The sequence below is a fragment of the Pleurodeles waltl genome, chromosome 6 (assembly GCF_031143425.1).
Source record: "Pleurodeles waltl isolate 20211129_DDA chromosome 6, aPleWal1.hap1.20221129, whole genome shotgun sequence".
NCBI lineage: Eukaryota > Metazoa > Chordata > Amphibia > Caudata > Salamandridae > Pleurodeles > Pleurodeles waltl.
In genome coordinates this window covers 1,204,069,280-1,204,092,053 of record NC_090445.1, presented here as the reverse complement: position 1 = coordinate 1,204,092,053, position 22,774 = coordinate 1,204,069,280, and the positions used below count along the sequence as shown (strand labels likewise).

Below are 22,774 nucleotides of genomic sequence, written 5' to 3'. Positions count from 1 at the left end.
TATCACCTCCCCCTTGCAGGAGCTGTAACACCTGGCGGTGAGCCTCAAAGGCTCACCCCCTTTGTTACAGCGCCACAGGGCATTCCAGCTAGTGGAGTTGCCCGCCCCCTTCGGCCACGGCCCCACTTTTGGCGGCAAGGCTGGAGGAGATAATGAGAAAAACAAGGAGGAGTCACTGACCAGTCAGGACAGCCCCTAAGGCAACCTGAGCTGAGGTGACTGACTTTTAGGAATCCTCCATCTTGCAGATGGAGGATCCCCCCAATAGGGATAGGAATGTGACCCCCTCCCCTTGGGAGGAGGCACAAAGAGGGTGTAGCCACCCTCAAGGACAGTAGCCATTGGCTACTGCCCTCCCTGACCTAAACACCCCCCTAAATTCTGTATTTAGGGGCTCCCCTGAACCTAGGAACTCAGATTCCTGCAACCTAAGAAGAAGAGGACTGCTGAGCTGAAAAACCCTGCAGAGAAGACGGAGACACCAACTGCTTTGGCCCCAGCTCTACCGGCCTGTCTCCCCACTTCTAAAGACACTGCTCGAGCGACGCTTTCCCCAGGGACCAGCGACCTCTGAATCCTCAGAGGACTGCCCTGCATCTAGAAGGACCAAGAACTCCCGAGGGCAGCGGCCCTGTTCCACAAAGACTGCAACTTTGCAACAAAGAAGCAACTTTGAACCAACAAACGTTTCCCGCGGAAGCATGACACTTTGCACTCTGCACCAGACGCCCCCGGCTCGACTTGTGGAGAACAATCACTTCAGGGAGGACTCCCCGGCGACTGCGAGACCGTGAGTAGCCAGAGTTGACCCCCCTGAGCCCCCACAGCGACGCCTGCAGAGGGAATCCCGAGGCTCCCCCTGACCGCACCTGCCTGCTTCTAATAACCCAACGCCTGGTAAGGACACTGCACCCCCCGCAGCCCCCAGGACCTGAAAGATCCGACCTCCAGTGCAGGAGTGACCCCCAGGTGGCCGTCTCCCTTGCCCAGGTGGTGGCTACACCGAGGAGCACCCCCCCTTGCCTGCATCGCTGAAGAGACCCCTTGGTCTCCCATTGATTTCTACTACAAACCCGATGCTTGTTTGCACACTGCACCCGGCCGCCCCCGTGCCGCTGAGGGTGTATTTTCTTTGTGGACTTCTGTCCCCCCCGGTGCCCTACAAAAAAAACCCTGGTCTGTCCCCCGAAGACGCGGGTACTTACCTGCTGGCAGACTGGAACCGGGGCATCCCCTTCTCTCCATTCTAGCCTATGTGTTTTGGGCACCACTTTGAACTCTGCACCTGACCGGCCCTGAGCTGCTGGTGTGGTGACTTTGGGGTTGCTCTGAACCCCCAACGGTGGGCTACCTTGGACCAAGAACTAAGCCCTGTAAGTGTCTTACTTACCTGGTTAACCTAACAAATACTTACCTCCCCTAGGAACTGTGAAAATTGCACTAAGTGTCCACTTTTAAAACAGCTATTTGTGAATAACTTGAAAAGTATACATGCAATTTTGATGATTTGATTTCTACTACAAACCCGATGCTTGTTTGCACACTGCACCCGGCCGCCCCCGTGCCGCTGAGGGTGTATTTTCTTTGTGGACTTCTGTCCCCCCCGGTGCCCTACAAAAAAAACCCTGGTCTGTCCCCCGAAGACGCGGGTACTTACCTGCTGGCAGACTGGAACCGGGGCATCCCCTTCTCTCCATTCTAGCCTATGTGTTTTGGGCACCACTTTGAACTCTGCACCTGACCGGCCCTGAGCTGCTGGTGTGGTAACTTTGGGGTTGCTCTGAACCCCCAACGGTGGGCTACTTTGGACCAAGAACTAAGCCCTGTAAGTGTCCTACTTACCTGGTTAACCTAACAAACTCTTACTCCCCCCAGGAACTGTTGAAAATTGCACTGTGTCTAGTTTTAAAATAGCTATGTGTCATTTATGTGAAAACTGTATATGCTATTTTGCTAATTCAAAGTTCTTAAAGTACCTACCTGCAGTACCTTTCATTTGAAGTATTACATGTAAATCTTGAACCTGTGGTTCTTAAAATAAACTAAGAAAATATATTTTTCTATACAAAAAAGCTATTGGCCTGGAATTGTCTCCGAGTGTGTGTTCCTCATTTATTGCTTGTGTATGTAGAACAAATGCTTAACACTACTCCTTTGATAAGCCTACTGCTCGACCACACTACCACAACATAGAGCATTAGAATTATCTCTTTTTGCCACTATCTTACCTCTAAGGGGAACCCTTGGACTCTGTGCATACTATTCCTTACTTTGAAATAGTGCATACAGAGCCAACTTCCTACAATATGAAATTGGGAAACCACTTTCGGTAAGAAAGAAGGATCTGTCCTCATGACAATTCTGACTTTGTGAATTTGAAAAGCAGGCTTTTGAATAGTGAGTGCTTGTAACTCCCCACCAAAAAAGCAGATTTTAAAGTTAAAGTCTGCAAAGGGGCTTTGTGTAATGGTTCAAAGGGTCTTTTCATGAATTGTGAAAGCACTAAATTTAAGGACCAAGTGGGTGCTGGAACCCTTTTGGGAGGAGCTATTCTCTATGCTCCCTCTCGGAATCTTTTAACTACTGGTGATGTGAAGAAACTTGTACTCATCTGATCTCGAACGTATCCTTTTTGCCATATAACATTTCTTGGTAACTGGTTTTCTGGCTTCCCTTACGATAGCCATTGTGTCTTCTGGTAATTACAAATGTGTCCTTTTCTCGTTGGGAAAAACTTTTGCCAGGATGGAGTTCAAATTTGCTCCCAGGAACACTTTCTTGTTCTGGCTCTGGATATGATTCCTCTATGTTTAGAGAAAAACCTAGAGTGTGTAGAGTTTCCTTTACCTCCAATACATCACGTTTGCATTTTTGGTAAGAATGTGCTCCCACTAGCCAGTCGTCCAGATATGGATATAAATGAATCCCTTTCCTTCGAAGGTGTGCTGCTACCACTGCTAAACACTTTGTGAACACTCTTGGTGCAGATTTTATTCCGCAAGCAAGGACCTTGAACTGGTAATGCTTCGTGTGGATTACAAAACTTAAGTATTTCTTGCGTTCTGCATGCATTGGGATGTATAAGTAGGCGTCTTAAGTCTATAGTCGCAATGTAATCCTATTTTCGAAGCAGAGGTATTACTTCGTGTAAAGTTGTCATTTTGAATCTTTGCGTTTTTATACATTTTTTATGCACCTCAGATCTAGAATAGGACAAAGTGAGCCATTCACATTTGGTATCAGGAAATATGTTGAGTAATTCACTTTGCTGATCTTCCCTTTTGGTACTTTCTCTATAGTTTGCTTGTTCAGCTCAGATCTCTTTCAAAAGGCGATCTACTATTTTTTGAATGAACTCTCCTCTTTGGTCTCCTTGCAGCAGGGAATTTTATTAATTTTATGCAATATCCATGTCTTATGAGATTTAGAACCCATTTGTTTGAAGTTATTTATCTCTATTCCTGGAGAAAAAAATCTTATCCTTCTACCTACTGGGGAGTCGTGACGTAATGTCTTGATGTTTTGAATTGATGTCCTTGTATACTGCACTGTTGTGCAGTCCCTTGTTTGAGGCTGCGCTTCCTCTGGAAGATTGACCTCTTGCTCTTGTTCTTCATTGCTGATTATACTGTCAAGATTGGTGTTGTATTGTGGGTTGTGTGCTTCCTTGAAAACTCTGGTGTGAACTGCCACCATGAAAGGAGGGTGGTCTTGTGGGGAAGGGTCCTTTCCAAACCTGCAAAGCCCCCATTGATTTGGCTGTTTCTGTATCCTTTAACTGATACAGGGAATCGGCTACTTGATTTCCAAATAATTGTTGTCCATTAAAAGGGGAGGTTTATAATGTTTGCTTGCACTTTAGCCTTGAACCCTGAGCTGTTAAACCAAAAGTGCCATCTTACACCTATGCCAATAATCAATTGATGGCTTGAGGTGTCAGCTGCGTCCAGTGCAGATTTTAAACACGTGTTTGTGATGTTTTTACCACTGGCAACAATAGGAGCAGCACTCTTCCTGTATTGTTCTGGAAGATGTTTTAATAATTCACCTATTTTCTCCCCATGTTGGTGTGTATGCCTGTTAAGCAGAGCATTAGAATCGGCAATGTGTCCCTGTTTTGTTGCGCTGCCTTCAAATCTTTTTCCCATGTGTTCCATTTGCTTTCTCTATCCGAGGGAGGATCGGATGTTGAGGGAACATTTGCTCTTTTTTCTGTTGTTGTAGGTATATTAGAGTCTGCTGGGACTGACCCCTTTATATATGGAGGATCCTTGGATGAAAAAAAAAATTCTCCGCCCTGGGATTTATTGCTTTACGAGTTGCATGCCCCTTGAATGCCTCTTTGTCGTGGTCGATAACACTTAGCAACATTTAAAAGGGTAGGATTCCACATTCTCCGAGATCCTTCCACAGAGTCTCCTCCCGTCCTCCTTCCTCATCCTGAAGTTCAGGTGTTTCAGGAGCTCAAAAGTTTTCATCTTCAGTTTTGGGATATCTTTCGTTGTCAAAGCTTTGTACGGAATCCCGAATGCTTTCAGACCTCAGTTAAATTTGTATTTCTTTAAAATTAACGCCGACCATTATGGCCTCGAGCTGCTTCTTTTTCTCTTCGATTTCGACCAATCGGTCTTAAGGGCCTTCGGTAGAATGTTTTCTCTTCAATGTTGAAGGTGCCTTCAACGAATGATCTCGTTCTTTCAACAAATGATCTCCCTTAGAGCTTCAGAGATCTGAGGGAGCATTGAGGGCTTTTAATGGAGATGAGTCTTTCGCCTTCCCTTTTTTTGCAGACTCCTCTCTGAGTCCCTCCCACCTCTGGAGGTCCCCTCGAGGGTTCCATGGGAGTTTTAATCTTGGGATTTGCCTGCGGTCAAAGTGTTTCATCACCAAGGCCCCTTTTTGGTGTCGCAAGTCCGAATTTTTCAGCTCAAGAGATTTAGAGGAGGTGTGTCTCTCCTACTTCTTTTTGTCTCTTTTTTGGCATCTCTTCTCCGATCTCCAGGATGTCACGGTCTCCTTCTGATGACTCTCCTTAGGCACCCTCTGCTATATTTTCTTCTTCGTCACTTGATAGGCCGAGATCTTTCAAAGATGAACTTGATTTTGGACGGTGAAGAGAATGACGTGCCATTCTCTTTTTGCTTACCCTCAAAGTATTGGGTGCAAAAAACAAAAAGGAAATGTAGTCTTCGCTACGGTGATTGACAGGAAGACAAAGGTTGCACATAGGATGTTGGCCTTTCTGTGCATATTTAGGATGGTAGATCTTACAGAACTGAAAAAGTTTCTTTTCCACCATGCCACGTGGGGAGCTCTCTGACCAGGCATTCTCGACGATTCGTTGGTGGAAATAAAAATAAAAAATTACCTCACTGTTGCCAGTTTCCTACGTTTTGCAAACTGTGCATTTTCCTGTGACAAATCCTTTCACCTATTTGGATTAATTCTTCAAAGTTTTCCGCTGATTGGAAGACCTTTCGATAAAAGCTTCCAGATTCGACGTCTGGGAAAAATGGACACTGCTGTAGGAGATGCATGTGGAGTCTGGCATGGGAAACGATGGAAATGCAAGAGGCCATTATCTCTAACAGATGCAGGATACTCCTGACTATGTTCAATTCTCCTAAAACTGGGAGAGAAGAGACTGAAAATTGTGTACTCAAGCCGGATTCGGGTATGCTAGTCCTAACGCTGCATTGACATTGCTCCTACATAGGGCTGTATCTGCAGAGGATGGAGATGGGATTTGACAAAATTGGTTGTGAATCCCAGTGTGTGGAGCATGTCCACTGTCATCTGAGTATGATATTGGCCCTGTGGTAGTGTGCTGGCTTTGATGAGTGTAGGAAGTTGGCTCTGTATGTGCTATTTCAAAGTAAGGAATAGCATGCACAGAGTCCAAGGGTTCCCCTTAGAGGTAAAATAGTGGTAAAAATAGATAATACTAATGCTCTATTTTGTGGTAGTGTGGTCGAGCAGTAGGCTTATCCAAGGAGTAGTGTTAAGCATTTGTTGTACATACACATAGACAATAAATGAGGTACACACACTCAGAGACAAATCCAGCCAATAGGTTTTTATATAGAAAAATATCTTTTCTTAGTTTATTTTAAGAACCACAGGTTCAAATTCTACATGTAATATCTCATTCGAAAGGTATTGCAGGTAAGTACTTTAGGAACTTTAAATCATAAAAATTGCATGTATACTTTTCAAGTTATTGACAAATAGCTGTTTTAAAAGTGGACACTTAGTGCAATTTTCACAGTTCCTAGGGGAGGTAAGTATTTGTTAGGTTAACCAGGTAAGTAGGACACTTACAGGGCTTAGTTCTTGGTCCAAAGTAGCCCACCGTTGGGGGTTCAGAGCAACCCCAAAGTTACCACACCAGCAGCTCAGGGCCGGTCAGGTGCAGAGTTCAAAGTGGTGCCCAAAACACATAGGCTTCAATGGAGAAGGGGGTGCCCCGGTTCCAGTCTGCCAGCAGGTAAGTACCCGCGTCTTCGGAGGGCAGACCAGGGGGGTTTTGTAGGGCACCGGGGGGGACACAAGCCCACACAGGAATTTCACCCTCAGCGGCGCGGGGGCGGCCGGGTGCAGTGTTAGAACAAGCGTCGGGTTTGTAGTGTTAGTCTATGGGAGATCTCGGGATCTCTTCAGCGCTGCAGGCAGGCAAGGGGGGGGTTCCTCGGGGAAACCTCCACTTGATCAAGGGAGAGGGACTCCTGGGGGTCACTCCTCCAGTGAAAGTCCGGTCCTTCAGGTCCTGGGGGCTGCGGGTGCAGGGTCTCTCCCAGGTGTCGGGACTTTGGATTCAAAGAGTCGCTGTCAGGGGAAGCCTCGGGATTCCCTCTGCAGGCGGCGCTGTGGGGGCTCAGGGGGGACAGGTTTTTGTACTCACAGTCTTAGAGTAGTCCTGGGGTCCCTCCTGAGGTGTTGGATCGCCACCGGCCGAGTCGGGGTCGCCGGGTGCAGTGTTGCAAGTCTCACGCTTCTTGCGGGGAGCTTGCAGGGATCTTTAAAGCTGCTGGAAACAAAGTTGCAGCTTTTCTTGGAGCAGGTCCGCTGTCCTCGGGAGTTTCTTGTCTTTTCGAAGCAGGGGCAGTCCTCAGAGGATGTCGAGGTCGCTGGTCCCTTTGGAAGGCGTCGCTGGAGCAGGATCTTTGGAAGGCAGGAGACAGGCCGGTGAGTTTCTGGAGCCAAGGCAGTTGTCGTCTTCTGGTCTTCCGCTGCAGGGGTTTTCAGCTAGGCAGTCCTTCTTCTTGTAGTTGCAGGAATCTAATTTTCTAGGGTTCAGGGTAGCCCTTAAATACTAAATTTAAGGGCGTGTTTAGGTCTGGGGGGTTAGTAGCCAATGGCTACTAGCCCTGAGGGTGGGTACACCCTCTTTGTGCCTCCTCCCAAGGGGAGGGGGTCACAATCCTAACCCTATTGGGGGAATCCTCCATCTGCAAGATGGAGGATTTCTAAAAGTTAGAGTCACTTCAGCTCAGGACACCTTAGGGGCTGTCCTGACTGGTCAGTGACTCCTCCTTGTTTTTCTCATTATCTTCTCCGGCCTTGCCGCCAAAAGTGGGGCCTGGCCGGAGGGGGGCGGGCAACTCCACTAGCTGGAGTGTCCTGCTGGGTTGGCACAAAGGAGGTGAGCCTTTGAGGCTCACCGCCAGGTGTGACAATTCCTGCCTGGGGGAGGTGTTAGCATCTCCACCCAGTGCAGGCTTTGTTACTGGCCTCAGAGTGACAAAGGCACTCTCCCCATGGGGCCAGCAACATGTCTCGGTTTGTGGCAGGCTGCTAAAACTAGTCAGCCTACACAGATAGTCGGTTAAGTTTCAGGGGGCACCTCTAAGGTGCCCTCTGTGGTGTATTTTACAATAAAATGTACACTGGCATCAGTGTGCATTTATTGTGCTGAGAAGTTTGATACCAAACTTCCCAGTTTTCAGTGTAGCCATTATGGTGCTGTGGAGTTCGTGTTTGACAGACTCCCAGACCATATACTCTTATGGCTACCCTGTACTTACAATGTCTAAGGTTTTGTTTAGACACTGTAGGGGTACCATGCTCATGCACTGGTACCCTCACCTATGGTATAGTGCACCCTGCCTTAGGGCTGTAAGGCCTGCTAGAGGGGTGTCTTACCTATACTGCATAGGCAGTGAGAGGCTGGCATGGCACCCTGAGGGGAGCGCCATGTCGACTTACTCGTTTTGTCCTCACTAGCACACACAAGCTGGCAAGCAGTGTGTCTGTGCTGAGTGAGAGGTCTCCAGGGTGGCATAAGACATGCGGCAGCCCTTAGAGACCTTCCTTGGCATCAGGGCCCTTGGTACTAGATGTACCAGTTACAAGGGACTTATCTGGATGCCAGGGTCTGCCAATTGTGGATACAAAAGTACATTTTAGGTGAAGGAACACTGGTGCTGGGGCCTGGTTAGCAGGGTCCCAGCACTCTTCTCAGTCAAGTCAGCATCAGTATCAGGCAAAAAGTGGGGGGTAACTGCAACAGGGAGCCATTTCTTTACAATGAGCCAGTCTAAATACAGGAACACGTATGGTTTGTCTTCTGAGTTGTACTGTCACTACTGCTAACACTAAAAGGAAGGACCTTGAACTGGTAATGTTTGCCTGCAATTACGAATCTTAGGTATTTGCGATGTGCAGGGTGGATGGGGATATAAAAGTAAGCGTCCTTTAGACCTAAGGCCATCATAAATTTGCCCTGTTGTAGAAGTTGGATAACTTCTTGAAGAGTGAGCATGTGGAAATGCTCTTGTAGAATGTAGTGATTTAAAGGTCTGACATCTAGAATAGGCCTGAGAGAGCTGTCCTTTTTGTGGATGAAAAAGTTTAGTGAGTATATTCCTGTTCCCTAGTGTTGTAATGGAACTGGCTTGATCGCCCTTTTGAGAAGAAGGGACTGCACCTCTTGTTTGAGAAGGATGAGGTGTTCGTGGGTTAGCCTGTGAGAGCAAGTGGGAATGTTTGGAGCAGTTGTAATGAGTTCCTGACAGTAACCATGATGGATATTGGAAAATGGCCATTGTTCAGTAGACTTGTTGACCCATTCTGTATGAAAATGTTGAAGTCTCCACCCCCCCACCCCACCCCAACCCAAAATTAGGGGGTTGAGGGGGTGGGCTGAAACAGAAGTAGTCACTGCTTTGCAGTTGAGGTAGAGCCTCAGGTAGCAGTGCTCTTTCCTATGCCTTAGTTATTGCCTCTCAAGGCTCCCCTGAAGAAACCCCTAGAATATGAGATTGAAGTCTGAAGGCCTCTAAGGGTTGCAGATTTGCAACTACCTCTGAATGTGGGGTGACAAAAAGTGCCCCTTTGTGAGGTGTTCTGAAGAGCATCCCATGACTTTCACAGTGTTGATATCTTTTTTCAGCTAATCAAGGGTGGAGTTCACCTGAGGGCCAAAAAGGTGCTCCTTGTCGAAGGGCATGTAGGAAGCTGGCACTGTATATACTATACCAAAGTAAGTTATAGTGTGCACAAAGTCCAGTGGATCCCCACAGCCTTTACAGAGGTCAAAGTAGATAATACTTATGGTTCTGCGGTGTCTATCCGAAATTACAGCAAGATATTTATGTACGTGAAAAGAAACTGGGGGAACTGGAGGCAATGCTTCTTTCTCACCCACACAAAGTGACAGTTTGGTGTGCAGAATTACTGGGAGGATTGATGCAGGCTCAAAAAGCACATTTACACAGCTTACCAGCAAAGGCTGCATATAGAATGGGATAAAACAGGAGCGATGCTGAACCAACGGAATTCCCCAAGTCCTCCATTCTGATGTTATGCAACAAAACAGGAGCTCTAGTTTGTACACAAAGGGCTATTAGTGGGGTATTTCTGGCCTATCCTAATAATGAATATAATGAACGGTTACAATGCTCCCAGATGAACTGCAGGGATTTTTAGCGGATATTCCTCTTTTAAGTCTCGATTTAGGAGCCAAGGAGACCCTCGACAGCCCATTCTCTAAGGAATAGATCCTTGCCCTGACGAGAAACTGCAAAATAAAATTTAAAACACAAAGGCGGCAATGGTCTGCTTACTGTAGTGAGACTACCATACTGAGCATATGTTTTTCAGTTTAATCACCCGCCTTCTGCCAAATCAAAACTTGTAGATTGGAAGACCAATATGTGGTCAGAGCCAAGCCCTTCACACAGTACTGCTTCTTAAAGCTCTTTGATCACTTTTTTAAGGTTTGTTGACAGCAGCGCTGAGAAGTCAGATATTGAAAAAAGGCAAAGCAGCTCATCTGGGTTTCAATGACTGTTGAACTCATTGAAGGAAAAGTGGGGTTGGCCAGGAGATCTTAATTAAGCCATCGAGGGCACCTTTCTCAATACTTCGTCCATGTCACACCAAACACCAAATGGACAATCAGAAACTAGTTACAGAGGGCAGCATGCACTTTGTTGCCATACCATCCACACTTAACCCCGTCAGCCTCTTAAAAAGCCTTTTTTAATAAAAAAAAAATAGCAAAACCAAAATGTTTATGTTATTTGATTTGAGTAATTTATTATTAAACTGCATACCTTTGGTGGTGAACACTGAATTACAAGGTCGACCTCAGGAATGTCTAATCCACGAGCAGCTACATTTGTTGCAACCAAAACTTCAAATGAGCCATTTCGAAAACCTTTCAAAGTCATTTCTCTCTGCTTCTGTGGAATGTCACCATGTAAACACTGAGTATCCTATATGGAAAAAACAATATAGCAGAAGAGTTACGTGGTTACTGAGAGCAGCAATCTGCAACGTTGTGCCACTTTAAACTAATAAAACAACCTACCATTGGATTAACAAACATGATAATTCCTGAATGAATTACCCTGTTCTTTAAATATTTAACAGCCAAGAGCAATCAACTACATTTTTTAAAATAAAACCAAAAGTGCTGACCAAGTGGTTGGTCTGAACACATTGACTGAGGATTACCATATCCTGTTGCGCATTGTAGGAAGCTGGCTCTTTATGTAGTAGGCTGAAAACAGGTACAATGTGAGTCCAAGCCATCCCGAGAGGAATTACAGAGGGACAAATGAAACCCCCAAACACACTATTGTGGTAGTGTGGGCAAGCAGTTAAACATATCAGAAGGCAGTACTAAGCATGTATAGCACACACGTATGCAGTAAATGAGACACATACTCAATAAAGAAATCCAACAACAATTTATTTATTTTTTAAACTTATTTTGATATACATTTTGATACAAAGCTCATCAGAATCCGGTAAATCCTTTTCGAGTTATAAATGTTTACAGTGTTCAAAGGTTGACAGTGCAATTTTTGGAGCAGGGTCGGGGACAGCAGGCAAGCTGCTAGGGTTGGCACCAAGTCAGTTGTGCTCCTCGGTTCAGCAGGCTTGTTGTCCACTATTTTTGTGTCCAGCGAAGATCTGAGGTCCTGGTTTCAGGGAGTCTCCTGAGAGTGGCTTCACCTTGTCCAGAGTTCCTAAATTCCACCACACATGAGATGGCAGAATTTTTTAGGCTGTGTCCACTTCAGGCAAGTCACCCTAGGGGTTGCCCAGCCTCAAAATGCAACACCTCCTGCATAGCTAATTTTCCTTCTTGTCCAAGTCCCAGATGGGCCCTGGGGGGTTCTGCATCCTAATCCTAGGAGAGCCAGTTCTGCATACCAAGGGGGTGGACTTCTTTGAAGCCACTTGCCTTGAAATGCAGATTTGTGGGTCATCCTGGTGGGAGAGGTTGCCAGAGCAGGTTTGGTTTCTGAACACCAGAGAGCAAAGCTTCTAATTCTTGGGGGTCAGATTCTCGTCTGTTGGTGGCAGACTGGCTGAACTAGTCAGTGAGACCACCAGCAGTTGGCATGTATTAATAAACACATCAGTGGAATCAGCGAGGGTTTATTAATACAAGAGGTTTGATACTAATCATCCCTAGTGTAAATGAAGCCATCATGTAGCTGGGGAACTCGTACTGAGCAGTGTCCAGCATGTATTTAAAATGGCCTCCCTGTTCACTCACGAGGTCTAAGAACCGACAGACATACCATGGGCATACCTGCTCTTGCAAATATACCCACTCATGTAATATAATGCACCCTGCCTTACGGCTGTAAGGCCTACTGTAGGGGTGGCTTATAAAGATTACATTCAGTGTTTTAGGGGACACAGCACACAGGCTACGTGCCATGTTATATTTTCACTTTCAGGAGCTCCCTGTCACACAGACCGCAATGGCAGGCTACATGAGGTTATTGCTGAGTTCCTCAGAGTACTTCTATACCACAGAGGGTAACCCAAAAACCCGACTGGGCTGGGTATAAAGTAATCATTATTTACAACAATCCTCGTCTGGGCATTGTTGTATATAATGAGTTCCTCAGAGTAGCACATGTTATGCTACAGCTCTTAGGGACCCTCCTTAGTACCTAGGCGCCAGAGGTAACTTTTACTAGGGACCCACAGAGGTGCTAAAGGGGTCTTGCCACTAGAAGATCACATGCCCAAAGGTCTTGTTTTGGGGAAGGAACACTGGTAGTGGGGACCTGGTTAGCAGGAAACTAGTGCATTTCAGTTAAAGTTGCATCCCAAACCAGGCAAAACACGTGTGCGTGTGTCCAAGCAACCACGTTGAAAGGGAGTCACTGGGGTCCTGGTTAACAGGATCCCAGTGCACACAGTCAAAATGTGGGGGGGGTAACCATGCAAGAAAAAGGGTACTTTCCTCCAGAACCCCCCAACCCCAGGACAAAAGGCTGACCTTTCCCAGATGAGTCTTATTGTCTAAGTGGAAGTATCTGGAGAGTCCATCTGCACTGGAGTGGTGTAGGAAGTTGGCTCTGTATGTGCTATTTCAAAGTAAGGAATAGCATGCACAGAGTCCAAGGGTTCCCCTTAGAGGTAAAATAGTGGTAAAAATAGATAATACTAATGCTCTATTTTGTGGTAGTGTGGTCGAGCAGTAGGCTTATCCAAGGAGTAGTGTTAAGCATTTGTTGTACATACACAATAAATGAGGTACACACACTCAGAGACAAATCCAGCCAATAGGTTTTGTTATAGAAAAATAGATTTTCTTAGTTTATTTTAAGAACCACAGGGTCAAATTTAACATGTAATATCTTGTTTGAAAGGTATTGCAGGTAAGTACATTAGGAACTTTGAATCACTTCAATTGCATGTATACTTTTCAAGTTATTCACAAATAGCTATTTCAAAAGTGGACACTTAGTGCAATTTTCACAGTTCCTGGGGGAGGTAAGTTTTTGTTAGTTTTACCAGGTAAGTAAGACACTTACAGGGTTCAGTTCTTGGTCCAAGGTAGCCCACCGTTGGGGGTTCAGAGCAACCCCAAAGTCACCACACCAGCAGCTCAGGGCCGGTCAGGTGCAGAGTTCAAAGTGGTGCCCAAAACGCATAGGCTTCAATGGAGAGAAGGGGGTGCCCCGGTTCCGGTCTGCTTGCAGGTAAGTACCCGCGTCTTCGGAGGGCAGACCAGGGGGGTTTTGTAGGGCACCGGGGGGGACACAAGCCCACACAGAAATTTCACCCTCAGCGGCGCGGGGGCGGCCGGGTGCAGTGTTAGAACAAGCGTCGGGTTCGCAATGTAAGTCAATGAGAGATCAAGGGATCTCTTCAGCGCTGCAGGCAGGCAAGGGGGGGCTTCCTCGGGGAAACCTCCACTTGGACAAGGGAGAGGGACTCCTGGGGGTCACTTCTGCAGTGAAAGTCCGGTCCTTCAGGTCCTGGGGGCTGCGGGTGCAGGGTCTTTTCCAGGCGTCGGGACTTAGGTTTCAGAGAGTCGCGGTCAGGGGAAGCCTCGGGATTCCCTCTGCAGGCGGCGCTGTGGGGGCTCAGGGGGGACAGGTTTTGGTACTCACAGTCGTAGAGTAGTCCGGGGGTCCTCCCTGAGGTGTTGGTTCTCCACCAGCCGAGTCGGGGTCGCCGGGTGCAGTGTTGCAAGTCTCACGCTTCTTGCGGGGAGATTGCAGGGTTCTTTAAAGCTGCTTCTTGAAACAAAGTTGCAGTCTTTTTGGAGCAGGTCCGCTGTCCTCAGGAGTTTCTTGTCGTCGTCGAAGCAGGGCAGTCCTCAGAGGATGCAGAGGTCGCTGGTCCCTTTGGAAGGAGTCGCTGGAGCAGAGTTCTTTGGAAGGCAGGAGACAGGCCGGTGAGTTTCTGGAGCCAAGGCAGTTGTTGTCTTCTGGTCTTCCTCTGCAGGGGTTTTCAGCTAGGCAGTCCTTCTTCTTGTTGTTGCAGGAATCTAATTTTCTAGGGTTCAGGGTAGCCCTTAAATACTAAATTTAAGGGCGTGTTTAGGTCTGGGGGGTTAGTAGCCAATGGCTACTAGCCCTGAGGGTGGGTACACCCTCTTTGTGCCTCCTCCCAAGGGGAGGGGGTCACAATCCTAACCCTATTGGGGGAATCCTCCATCTGCAAGATGGAGGATTTCTAAAAGTTAGAGTCACCTCAGCTCAGGACACCTTAGGGGCTGTCCTGACTGGTCAGTGACTCCTCCTTGTTGCTTTCTTTGTTCCCTCCAGCCTTGCCGCCAAAAGTGGGGGCCGTGGCCGGAGGGGGCGGGCAACTCCACTAAGCTGGAGTGCCCTGCTGGGCTGTGACAAAGGGGTGAGCCTTTGAGGCTCACTGCCAGGTGTCACAGCTCCTGCCAGGGGGAGGTGTTAGCATCTCCACCCAGTGCAGGCTTTGTTACTTTCCTCAGAGTGACAAAGGCACTCTCCCCATGGGGCCAGCAACATGTCTCTAGTGTGGCAGGCTGCTGGAACTAGTCAGCCTACACAGACAGTCGGTTAAGTTTCAGGGGGCACCTCTAAGGTGCCCTCTGGGGTGTATTTTGCAATAAAATGTACACTGGCATCAGTGTGCATTTATTGTGCTGAGAAGTTTGATACCAAACTTCCCAGTTTTCAGTGTAGCCATTATGGTGCTGTGGAGTTCGTGTAAAACAGACTCCCAGACCATATACTCTTATGGCTACCCTGCACTTACAATGTCTAAGGTTTTGTTTAGACACTGTAGGGGTACCATGCTCATGCACTGGTACCCTCACCTATGGTATAGTGCACCCTGCCTTAGGGCTGTAAGGCCTGCTAGAGGGGTGGCTGACCTATACTTGCATAGGCAGTGAGAGGCTGGCATGGCACCCTGAGGGGAGTGCCATGTCGACTTACTCGTTTTATTCTCACTAGCACACACAAGCTGGCAAGCAGTGTGTCTGTGCTGAGTGAGAGGTCTCCAGGGTGGCATAAGACATGCTGCAGCCCTTAGAGACCTTCCTTGGCATCAGGGCCCTTGGTACTAGAAGTACCAGTTACAAGGGACTTATCTGGATGCCAGGGTCTGCCAATTGTGGATACAAAAGTACAGGTTAGGGAAAGAACACTGGTGCTGGGGCCTGGTTAGCAGGCCTCAGCACACTTTCAATTGTAAACATAGCATCAGCAAAGGCAAAAAGTCAGGGGGCAACCATGCCAAGAAGGCATTTCCTTACAAGTGGTTACTCCCAGGTCTATGTTCCACTGTGTAGTCCATTCCCTGTATGTAAGGAAATGCCTCCTTGGCATGGGTACCCCCTGACTTTTTGCCTTTGCTGATGCCAAGTTATGTTTTGAAAGTGTGCTGGGACCCTGCTAATCAGGCCCCAGCACCAGTGTTCTTTCCCTAACCTGTACTTTTGTTTCCACAATTGGCACACCCTGGCATCCAGGTAAGACCCTTGTAATTGGTACCCCTGGTACCAGGGGCCCTGATGCCAGGGAAGGTCTCTAAGGGCTGCAGCATATCTTATGCCAGCCAGGGGACCCCTCACTCAGCACAGACACACTGCTTGCCAGCTTGTGTGCGCTAGTGGCGATAAAAAGACTAAGTCGACATGGCACTCCCCTCAGGGTGCCATGCCAACCTCACACTGCCTACAGGTATAGATAAGTCACCCATCTAGCAGGCCTTACAGCCCTAAGGCAGGGTGCACTATAACATAGGTGAGGGCATAAGTGCACGAGCACTATGCCCCTACAGTGTCTAAGCAAAACCTTAGACATTGTAAGTGCAGGGTAGCCATAAGAGTATATGGTCTGGGAGTCTGTCATGCACAAACTCCACAGCACCATAATGGCTACACTGAAAACTGTGAAGTTAGGTATCAAACTTCTCAGTACAATAAATGCACACGGATACCTTAACCAACTACCCGTGTAGGCTGACTGGTTTTAGCAGCCTGCCACACTCGAGACATGTTGCTGGCCACATGGGGAAAGTGCCTTTGTCACTCTGTGGCTAGTAAAAAAGCCTGTACTGGGTGGAGATGCTTATCACCTCCCCCTGCAGGAACTGTGACACCTGGCGGTGAGCCTCAAAGGTTCACCCCCTTTGCTACAGCACCCCAGGGTATTCCAGCTAGTACAGTTGCCCGCCCCCTCCGGCCACGGCCCCACTTTTGGCGGCAAGACCGGAGGAGATAATGAGAAAAACAAGGAGGAGTCGAATGTAAGGAAATGCCTCCTTGGCATGGTTACCCCCTGACTTTTTGCCTTTGCTGATGCTATGTTTTGAATTGAAAGTGTGCTGAGGCCTGCTAACCAGGCCCCAGCACCAATGTTGTAGGAAGTTGGCTCTGTATGTGCTATTTCAAAGTAAGGAATAGCATGCACAGAGTCCAAGGGTTCCCCTTAGAGGTAAAATAGTGGTAAAAATAGATAATACTAATGCTCTATTTTGTGGTAGTGTGGTCGAGCAGTAGGCTTATCCAAGGAGTAGTGTTAAGCATTTGTTGTACATACACAAGACAATAAATGAGGTACACACACTCAGAGACAAATCCAGCCAATAGGTTTTTATATAGAAAAATATCTTTTCTTAGTTTATTTTAAGAACCACAGGTTCAAATGCTACATGTAATATCTCATTCGAAAGGTATTGCAGGTAAGTACTTTAGGAACTTCAAATCATCAAAATTGCATGTATACTTTTCAAGTTATTGACAAATAGCTGTTTTAAAAGTGGACACTTAGTGCAATTTTCACAGTTCCTAGGGGAGGTAAGTATTTGTTAGATTAACCCGGTAAGTAAGACACTTACAGGGCTCAGTTCTTGGTCCAAGGTAGCCCACCGTTGGGGGTTCAGAGCAACCCCAAAGTCACCACACCAGCAGCTCAGGGCCGGTCAGGTGCAGAGTCCAAAGTGGTGCCCAAAACACATAGGCTAGAATGGAGAGAAGGGGGTGCCCCGGTTCCGGTCTGCTTGCAGGTAAGTACCCGCGTCTTCGGAGGGCAGACCAGGGGGGGGTTTTGTAGGGCACCGGGGGGGACACAAGTCCACACAGAAATTTCACCCTCAGCGGCGCGGGGGCGGCCGGGTGCAGTGTAGAAACAAGCGTCGGGTTCGCAATGTTAGTCTATGAGAGATCTCGGGATCTCTTCAGCGCTGCAGGCAGGCAAGGGGGGGATTCCTCGGGGAAACCTCCTCTTGGGCAAGGGAGAGGGACTCCTGGGGGTCACTCCTCCAGTGAAAGTCCGGTCCTTCAGGTCCTGGGGGCTGCGGGTGCAGGGTCTCTCCCAGGTGTCGGGACTTTGGATTCAAGGAGTCGCGGTCAGGGGAAGCCTCGGGATTCCCTCTGCAGGCGGCGCTGTGGGGGCTCAGGGGGGACAGGTTTTTGTACTCACAGTCTTAGAGTAGTCCTGGGGTCCCTCCTGAGGTGTTGGATCGCCACCAGCCGAGTCGGGGTCGCCGGGTGCAGTTTTGCAAGTTTCACGCTTCTTGCGGGGAGCTTGCAGGGATCTTTAAAGTTGCTGGAAACAAAGTTGCAGCTTTTCTTGGAGCAGGTCCGCTGTCCTCGGGAGTTTCTTGTCTTTTCGAAGCAGGGGCAGTCCTCAGAGGATGTCGAGGTCGCTGGTCCCTTCGGAAGGCGTCGCTGGAGCAGGATCTTTGGAAGGCAGGAGACAGGCCGGTGAGTTTCTGGAGCCAAGGCAGTTGTCGTCTTCTGGTCTTCCGCTGCAGGGGTTTTCAGCTGGGCAGTCCTTCTTCTTGTTGCAGGAATCTAATTTTCTAGGGTTCAGGGTAGCCCTTAAATACTAAATTTAAGGGTGTGTTTAGGTCTGGGGGGTTAGTAGCCAATGGCTACTAGCCCTGAGGGTGGGTACACCCTCTTTGTGCCTCCTCCCAAGGGGAGGGGGTCACAATCCTAACCCTATTGGGGGAATCCTCCATCTGCAAGATGGAGGATTTCTAAAAGTTAGAGTCACCTCAGCTCAGGACACCTTAGGGGCTGTCCTGACTGGCCAGTGACTCCTCCTTGTTATTCTCATTATTTTCTCCGGCCTTGCCGCCAAAAGTGGGGCCTGGCCGGAGGGGGCGGGCAACTCCACTAGCTGGAGTGTCCTGCTGGGTTGGCACAAAGGAGGTGAGCCTTTGAGGCTCACCGCCAGGTGTGACAATTCCTGCCTGGGAGAGGTGTTAGCATCTCCACCCAGTGCAGGCTTTGTTACTGGCCTTAGAGTGACAAAGGCACTCTCCCCATGGGGCCAGCAACGTGTCTCGGTTTGTGGCAGGCTGCTAAAACTAGTCAGCCTACACAGATAGTCGGTTAAGTTTCAGGGGGCACCTCTAAGGTGCCCTCTGTGGTGTATTTTACAATAAAATGTACACTGGCATCAGTGTGCATTTATTGTGCTGAGAAGTTTGATACCAAACTTCCCAGTTTTCAGTGTAGCCATTATGGTGCTGTGGAGTTCGTGTTTGACAGACTCCCAGACCATATACTCTTATGGCTACCCTGTACTTACAATGTCTAAGGTTTTGTTTAGACACTGTAGGGGTACCATGCTCATGCACTGGTACCCTCACCTATGGTATAGTGCACCCTGCCTTAGGGCTGTAAGGCCTGCTAGAGGGGTGTCTTACCTATACTGCATAGGCAGCGAGAGGCTGGCATGGCACCCTGAGGGGAGTGCCATGTCGACTTACTCGTTTTGTCCTCACTAGCACACACAAGCTGGCAAGCAGTGTGTCTGTGCTGAGTGAGAGGTCTCCAGGGTGGCATAAGACATGCTGCAGCCCTTAGAGACCTTCCTTGGCATCAGGGCCCTTGGTACTAGAAGTACCAGTTACAAGGGACTTATCTGGATGCCAGGGTCTGCCAATTGTGGATACAAAAGTACAGGTTAGGGAAAGAACACTGGTGCTGGGGCCTGGTTAGCAGGCCTCAGCACACTTTCAATTGTAAACATAGCATCAGCAAAGGCAAAAAGTCAGGGGGCAACCATGCCAAGGAGGCATTTCCTTACACAACCCCCCCCCAAACGAAAGAGGATGAGACTAACCTTTCCCAAGAGAGTCTTCATTTTCTAAGTGGAAGAACCTGGAAAGGCCATCTGCATTGGCATGGGCAGTCCCAGGTCTGTGTTCCACTATAAAGTCCATTCCCTGTAGGGAGATGGACCACCTCAACAGTTTAGGATTTTCACCTTTCATTTGCATCAGCCATTTGAGAGGTCTGTGGTCAGTTTGAACTAGGAAGTGAGTCCCAAAGAGGTATGGTCTCAGCTTCTTCAGGGACCAAACCACAGCAAAGGCCTCCCTCTCAATGGCACTCCAACGCTGCTCCCTGGGGAGTAACCTCCTGCTAATGAAAGCAACAGGCTGGTCAAGGCCATCATCATTTGTTTGGGACAAAACTGCCCCTATCCCATGTTCAGAGGCATCAGTCTGCACAATGAACTGCTTAGAATAATCTGGAGCTTTGAGAACTGGTGCTGAGCACATTGCCTGTTTCAGGGTGTCAAAGGCCTGTTGGCAGTCCACAGTCCAGTTCACTTTCTTGGGCATTTTCTTGGAGGTGAGCTCAGTGAGGGCTGTCACAATGGATCCATATCCCTTCACAAACCTCCTGTAGTACCCAGTCAAGCCAAGGAATGCCCTGACTTGAGTCTGGGTTTTTGGAGCTACCCAGTCCAGAATAGTCTGGATCTTGGGTTGGAGTGGCTGAACTTGGCCTCCACCTACAAGGTGTCCCAAGTAAACCACAGTTCCCTGCCCTATCTGGCATTTGGATGCCTTGATAGAGAGGCCTGCAGACTGCAGAGCCTTCAAAACCTTCCTCAGGTGGACCAGGTGATCCTGCCAGGTGGAGCTAAAGACAGCAATATCATCAAGATAAGCTGTGCTAAAGGACTCCAAGCCAGCAAGGACTTGATTCACCAACCTTTGGAAGGTGGCAGGGGCATTCTTTAAACCAAAGGGCATAACAGTAAACTGATAATGCCCATCAGGTGTGGAGAATGCTGTCTTTTCTTTTGCTCCAGGTGCCATTTTTATTTGCCAGTACCCTGCTGTCAAGTCAAAGGTACTTAGAAATTTGGCAGCACCTAATTTATCAATGAGCTCATCAGCTCTTGGAATTGGATGAGCATCTGTCTTGGTGACAGAATTGAGCCCTCTGTAGTCCACACAAAACCTCATCTCTTTCTTTCCATCTGTGGTGTGAGGTTTGGGGACTAAGACCACTGGGCTAGCCCAGGGGCTGTCAGAGCGCTCAATGACTCCCAATTCCAGCATCTTGTGGACTTCCACCTTGATGCTTTCCTTAACATGGTCAGACTGTCTAAAGATTTTGTTCTTGACAGGCATGCTGTCTCCTGTGTCCACATCATGGGTACACAGGTGTGTCTGACCAGGGGTTAAGGAGAAGAGTTCAGGAAACTGTTGTAGGACTCTCCTACAATCAGCTTGCTGTTGGCCAGAGAGGGTGTCTGAGTAGATCACTCCATCTACTGTACCATCTTTTGGGTCTGATGACAGAAGATCAGGGAGAGGTTCACTCTCTGCCTCCTGATCCTCATCTGTTACCATCAACAGATTGACATCAGCCCTGTCGTGGAAGAGCTTAAGGCGGTTTACATGGATCACCCTTTTGGGGCTCCTGCTTGTGCCCAGGTCCACCAAGTAGGTGACCTGACTCTTCCTCTCTAGTACTGGGTAAGGGCCACTCCATTTGTCCTGGAGTGCCCTGGGAGCCACAGGCTCCAGAACCCAGACTTTCTGCCCTGGTTGGAACTCAACCAGTGCAGCCTTTTGGTCATACCAAAACTTCTGGAGCTGTTGGCTGGCCTCAAGGTTTTTGGTTGCCTTTTCCATGTACTCTGCCATTCTAGAGCGAAGGCCAAGTACATAGTCCACTATGTCCTGTTTAGGCTCATGGAGAGGTCTCTCCCAGCCTTCTTTAACAAGGGCAAGTGGTCCCCTTACAGGATGACCAAACAGAAGTTCAAAGGGTGAGAACCCTACTCCCTTCTGTGGTACTTCCCTGTAAGCGAAAAGCAGACATGGCAGGAGGACATCCCATCTCCTTTTGAGTTTTTCTGGGAGCCCCATGATCATGCCCTTTAATGTCTTGTTGAATCTCTCAACCAAGCCATTAGTTTGTGGATGGTATGGTGTAGTGAATTTATAAGTCACTCCACACTCATTCCACATGTGCTTTAGGTATGCTGACATGAAGTTGGTACCTCTGTCAGACACCACCTCCTTAGGGAAACCCACTCTGGTAAAGATACCAATGAGGGCCTTGGCTACTGCAGGGGCAGTAGTCGACCTAAGGGGAATAGCTTCAGGATACCTGGTAGCATGATCCACTACTACCAGGATATACATATTTCCTGAGGCTGTGGGAGGTTCCAGTGGACCAACTATGTCCACACCCACTCTTTCAAAGGGCACCCCCACCACTGGAAGTGGAATGAGGGGGGCCTTTGGATGCCCACCTGTCTTACCACTGGCTTGACAGGTGGGGCAGGAGAGGCAAAACTCCTTAACCCTGTTGGACATATTGGGCCAGTAGAAGTGGTTGACTAACCTCTCCCACGTCTTGGTTTGTCCCAAATGTCCAGCAAGGGGAATGTCATGGGCCAACGTTAGGATGAACTCTCTGAACAGCTGAGGCACTACCACTCTCCTAGTGGCACCAGGTTTGGGGTCTCTGGCCTCAGTGTACAGGAGCCCATCTTCCCAATAGACCCTATGTGTTCCATTTTTCTTGCCTTTGGACTCTTCAGCAGCTTGCTGCCTAAGGCCTTCAAGAGAGGGACAGGTTTCTTGTCCCTTACACAGCTCTTCCCTTGAGGGTCCCCCTGGGCCTAAGAGCTCAACCTGATAAGGTTCAAGCTCCAAAGGCTCAGTTCCCTCAGAGGGCAGAACTTCTTCCTGAGAAGAGAGGTTCCCTTTCTTGGGCTGTGTTGCAGTTGGTTTCCCAACTGACTTTCCTGTTCTCTTGGTAGGCTGGGCCATTTTTCCAGACTCCAGCTCTACTTTTTCACCCTGTGCCTTGCATTGTGCTCTTGTTTTCACACACACCAGTTCAGGGATACCCAGCATTGCTGCATGGGTTTTTAGCTCTACCTCAGCCCATGCTGAGGACTCCAGGTCATTTCCAAGCAGACAGTCCACTGGGATATTTGAGGAGACCACCACCTGTTTCAGGCCATTGACCCCTCCCCATTCTAAAGTAACCATTGCCATGGGATGTACTTTTCTCTGATTGTCAGCGTTGGTGACTGTGTAAGTTTTTCCAGTCAGGTATTGGCCAGGGGAAACCAGTTTCTCTGTCACCATGGTGACACTGGCACCTGTATCCCTCAGGCCCTCTATTCTAGTCCCATTAATTAAGAGTTGCTGTCTGTATTTTTGCATGTTAGGCGGCCAGACAGCTAGTGTGGCTAAATCCACCCCACCCTCAGAAACTAGAGTAGCTTCAGTGTGGACCCTGATTTGCTCT

The 22,774-nt window shown here is 48.3% G+C and overlaps 1 protein-coding gene across 2 annotated transcripts in view; it reads right to left on the bottom strand.

Annotated features, from left to right (window-relative positions):
* The window catches only part of LOC138300753 (nucleolar RNA helicase 2-like), a 338,402-nt gene that overhangs the window by 160,756 nt on the left and 154,872 nt on the right, over positions 1 to 22,774 (bottom strand). For both annotated transcript variants that reach the window (XM_069240509.1, XM_069240510.1), the window contains exon 10: positions 10,557 to 10,718. In XM_069240509.1, the coding sequence (XP_069096610.1) occupies positions 10,557 to 10,718 (162 nt within the window). The remainder of the gene's footprint in view (positions 1 to 10,556; positions 10,719 to 22,774) is intronic.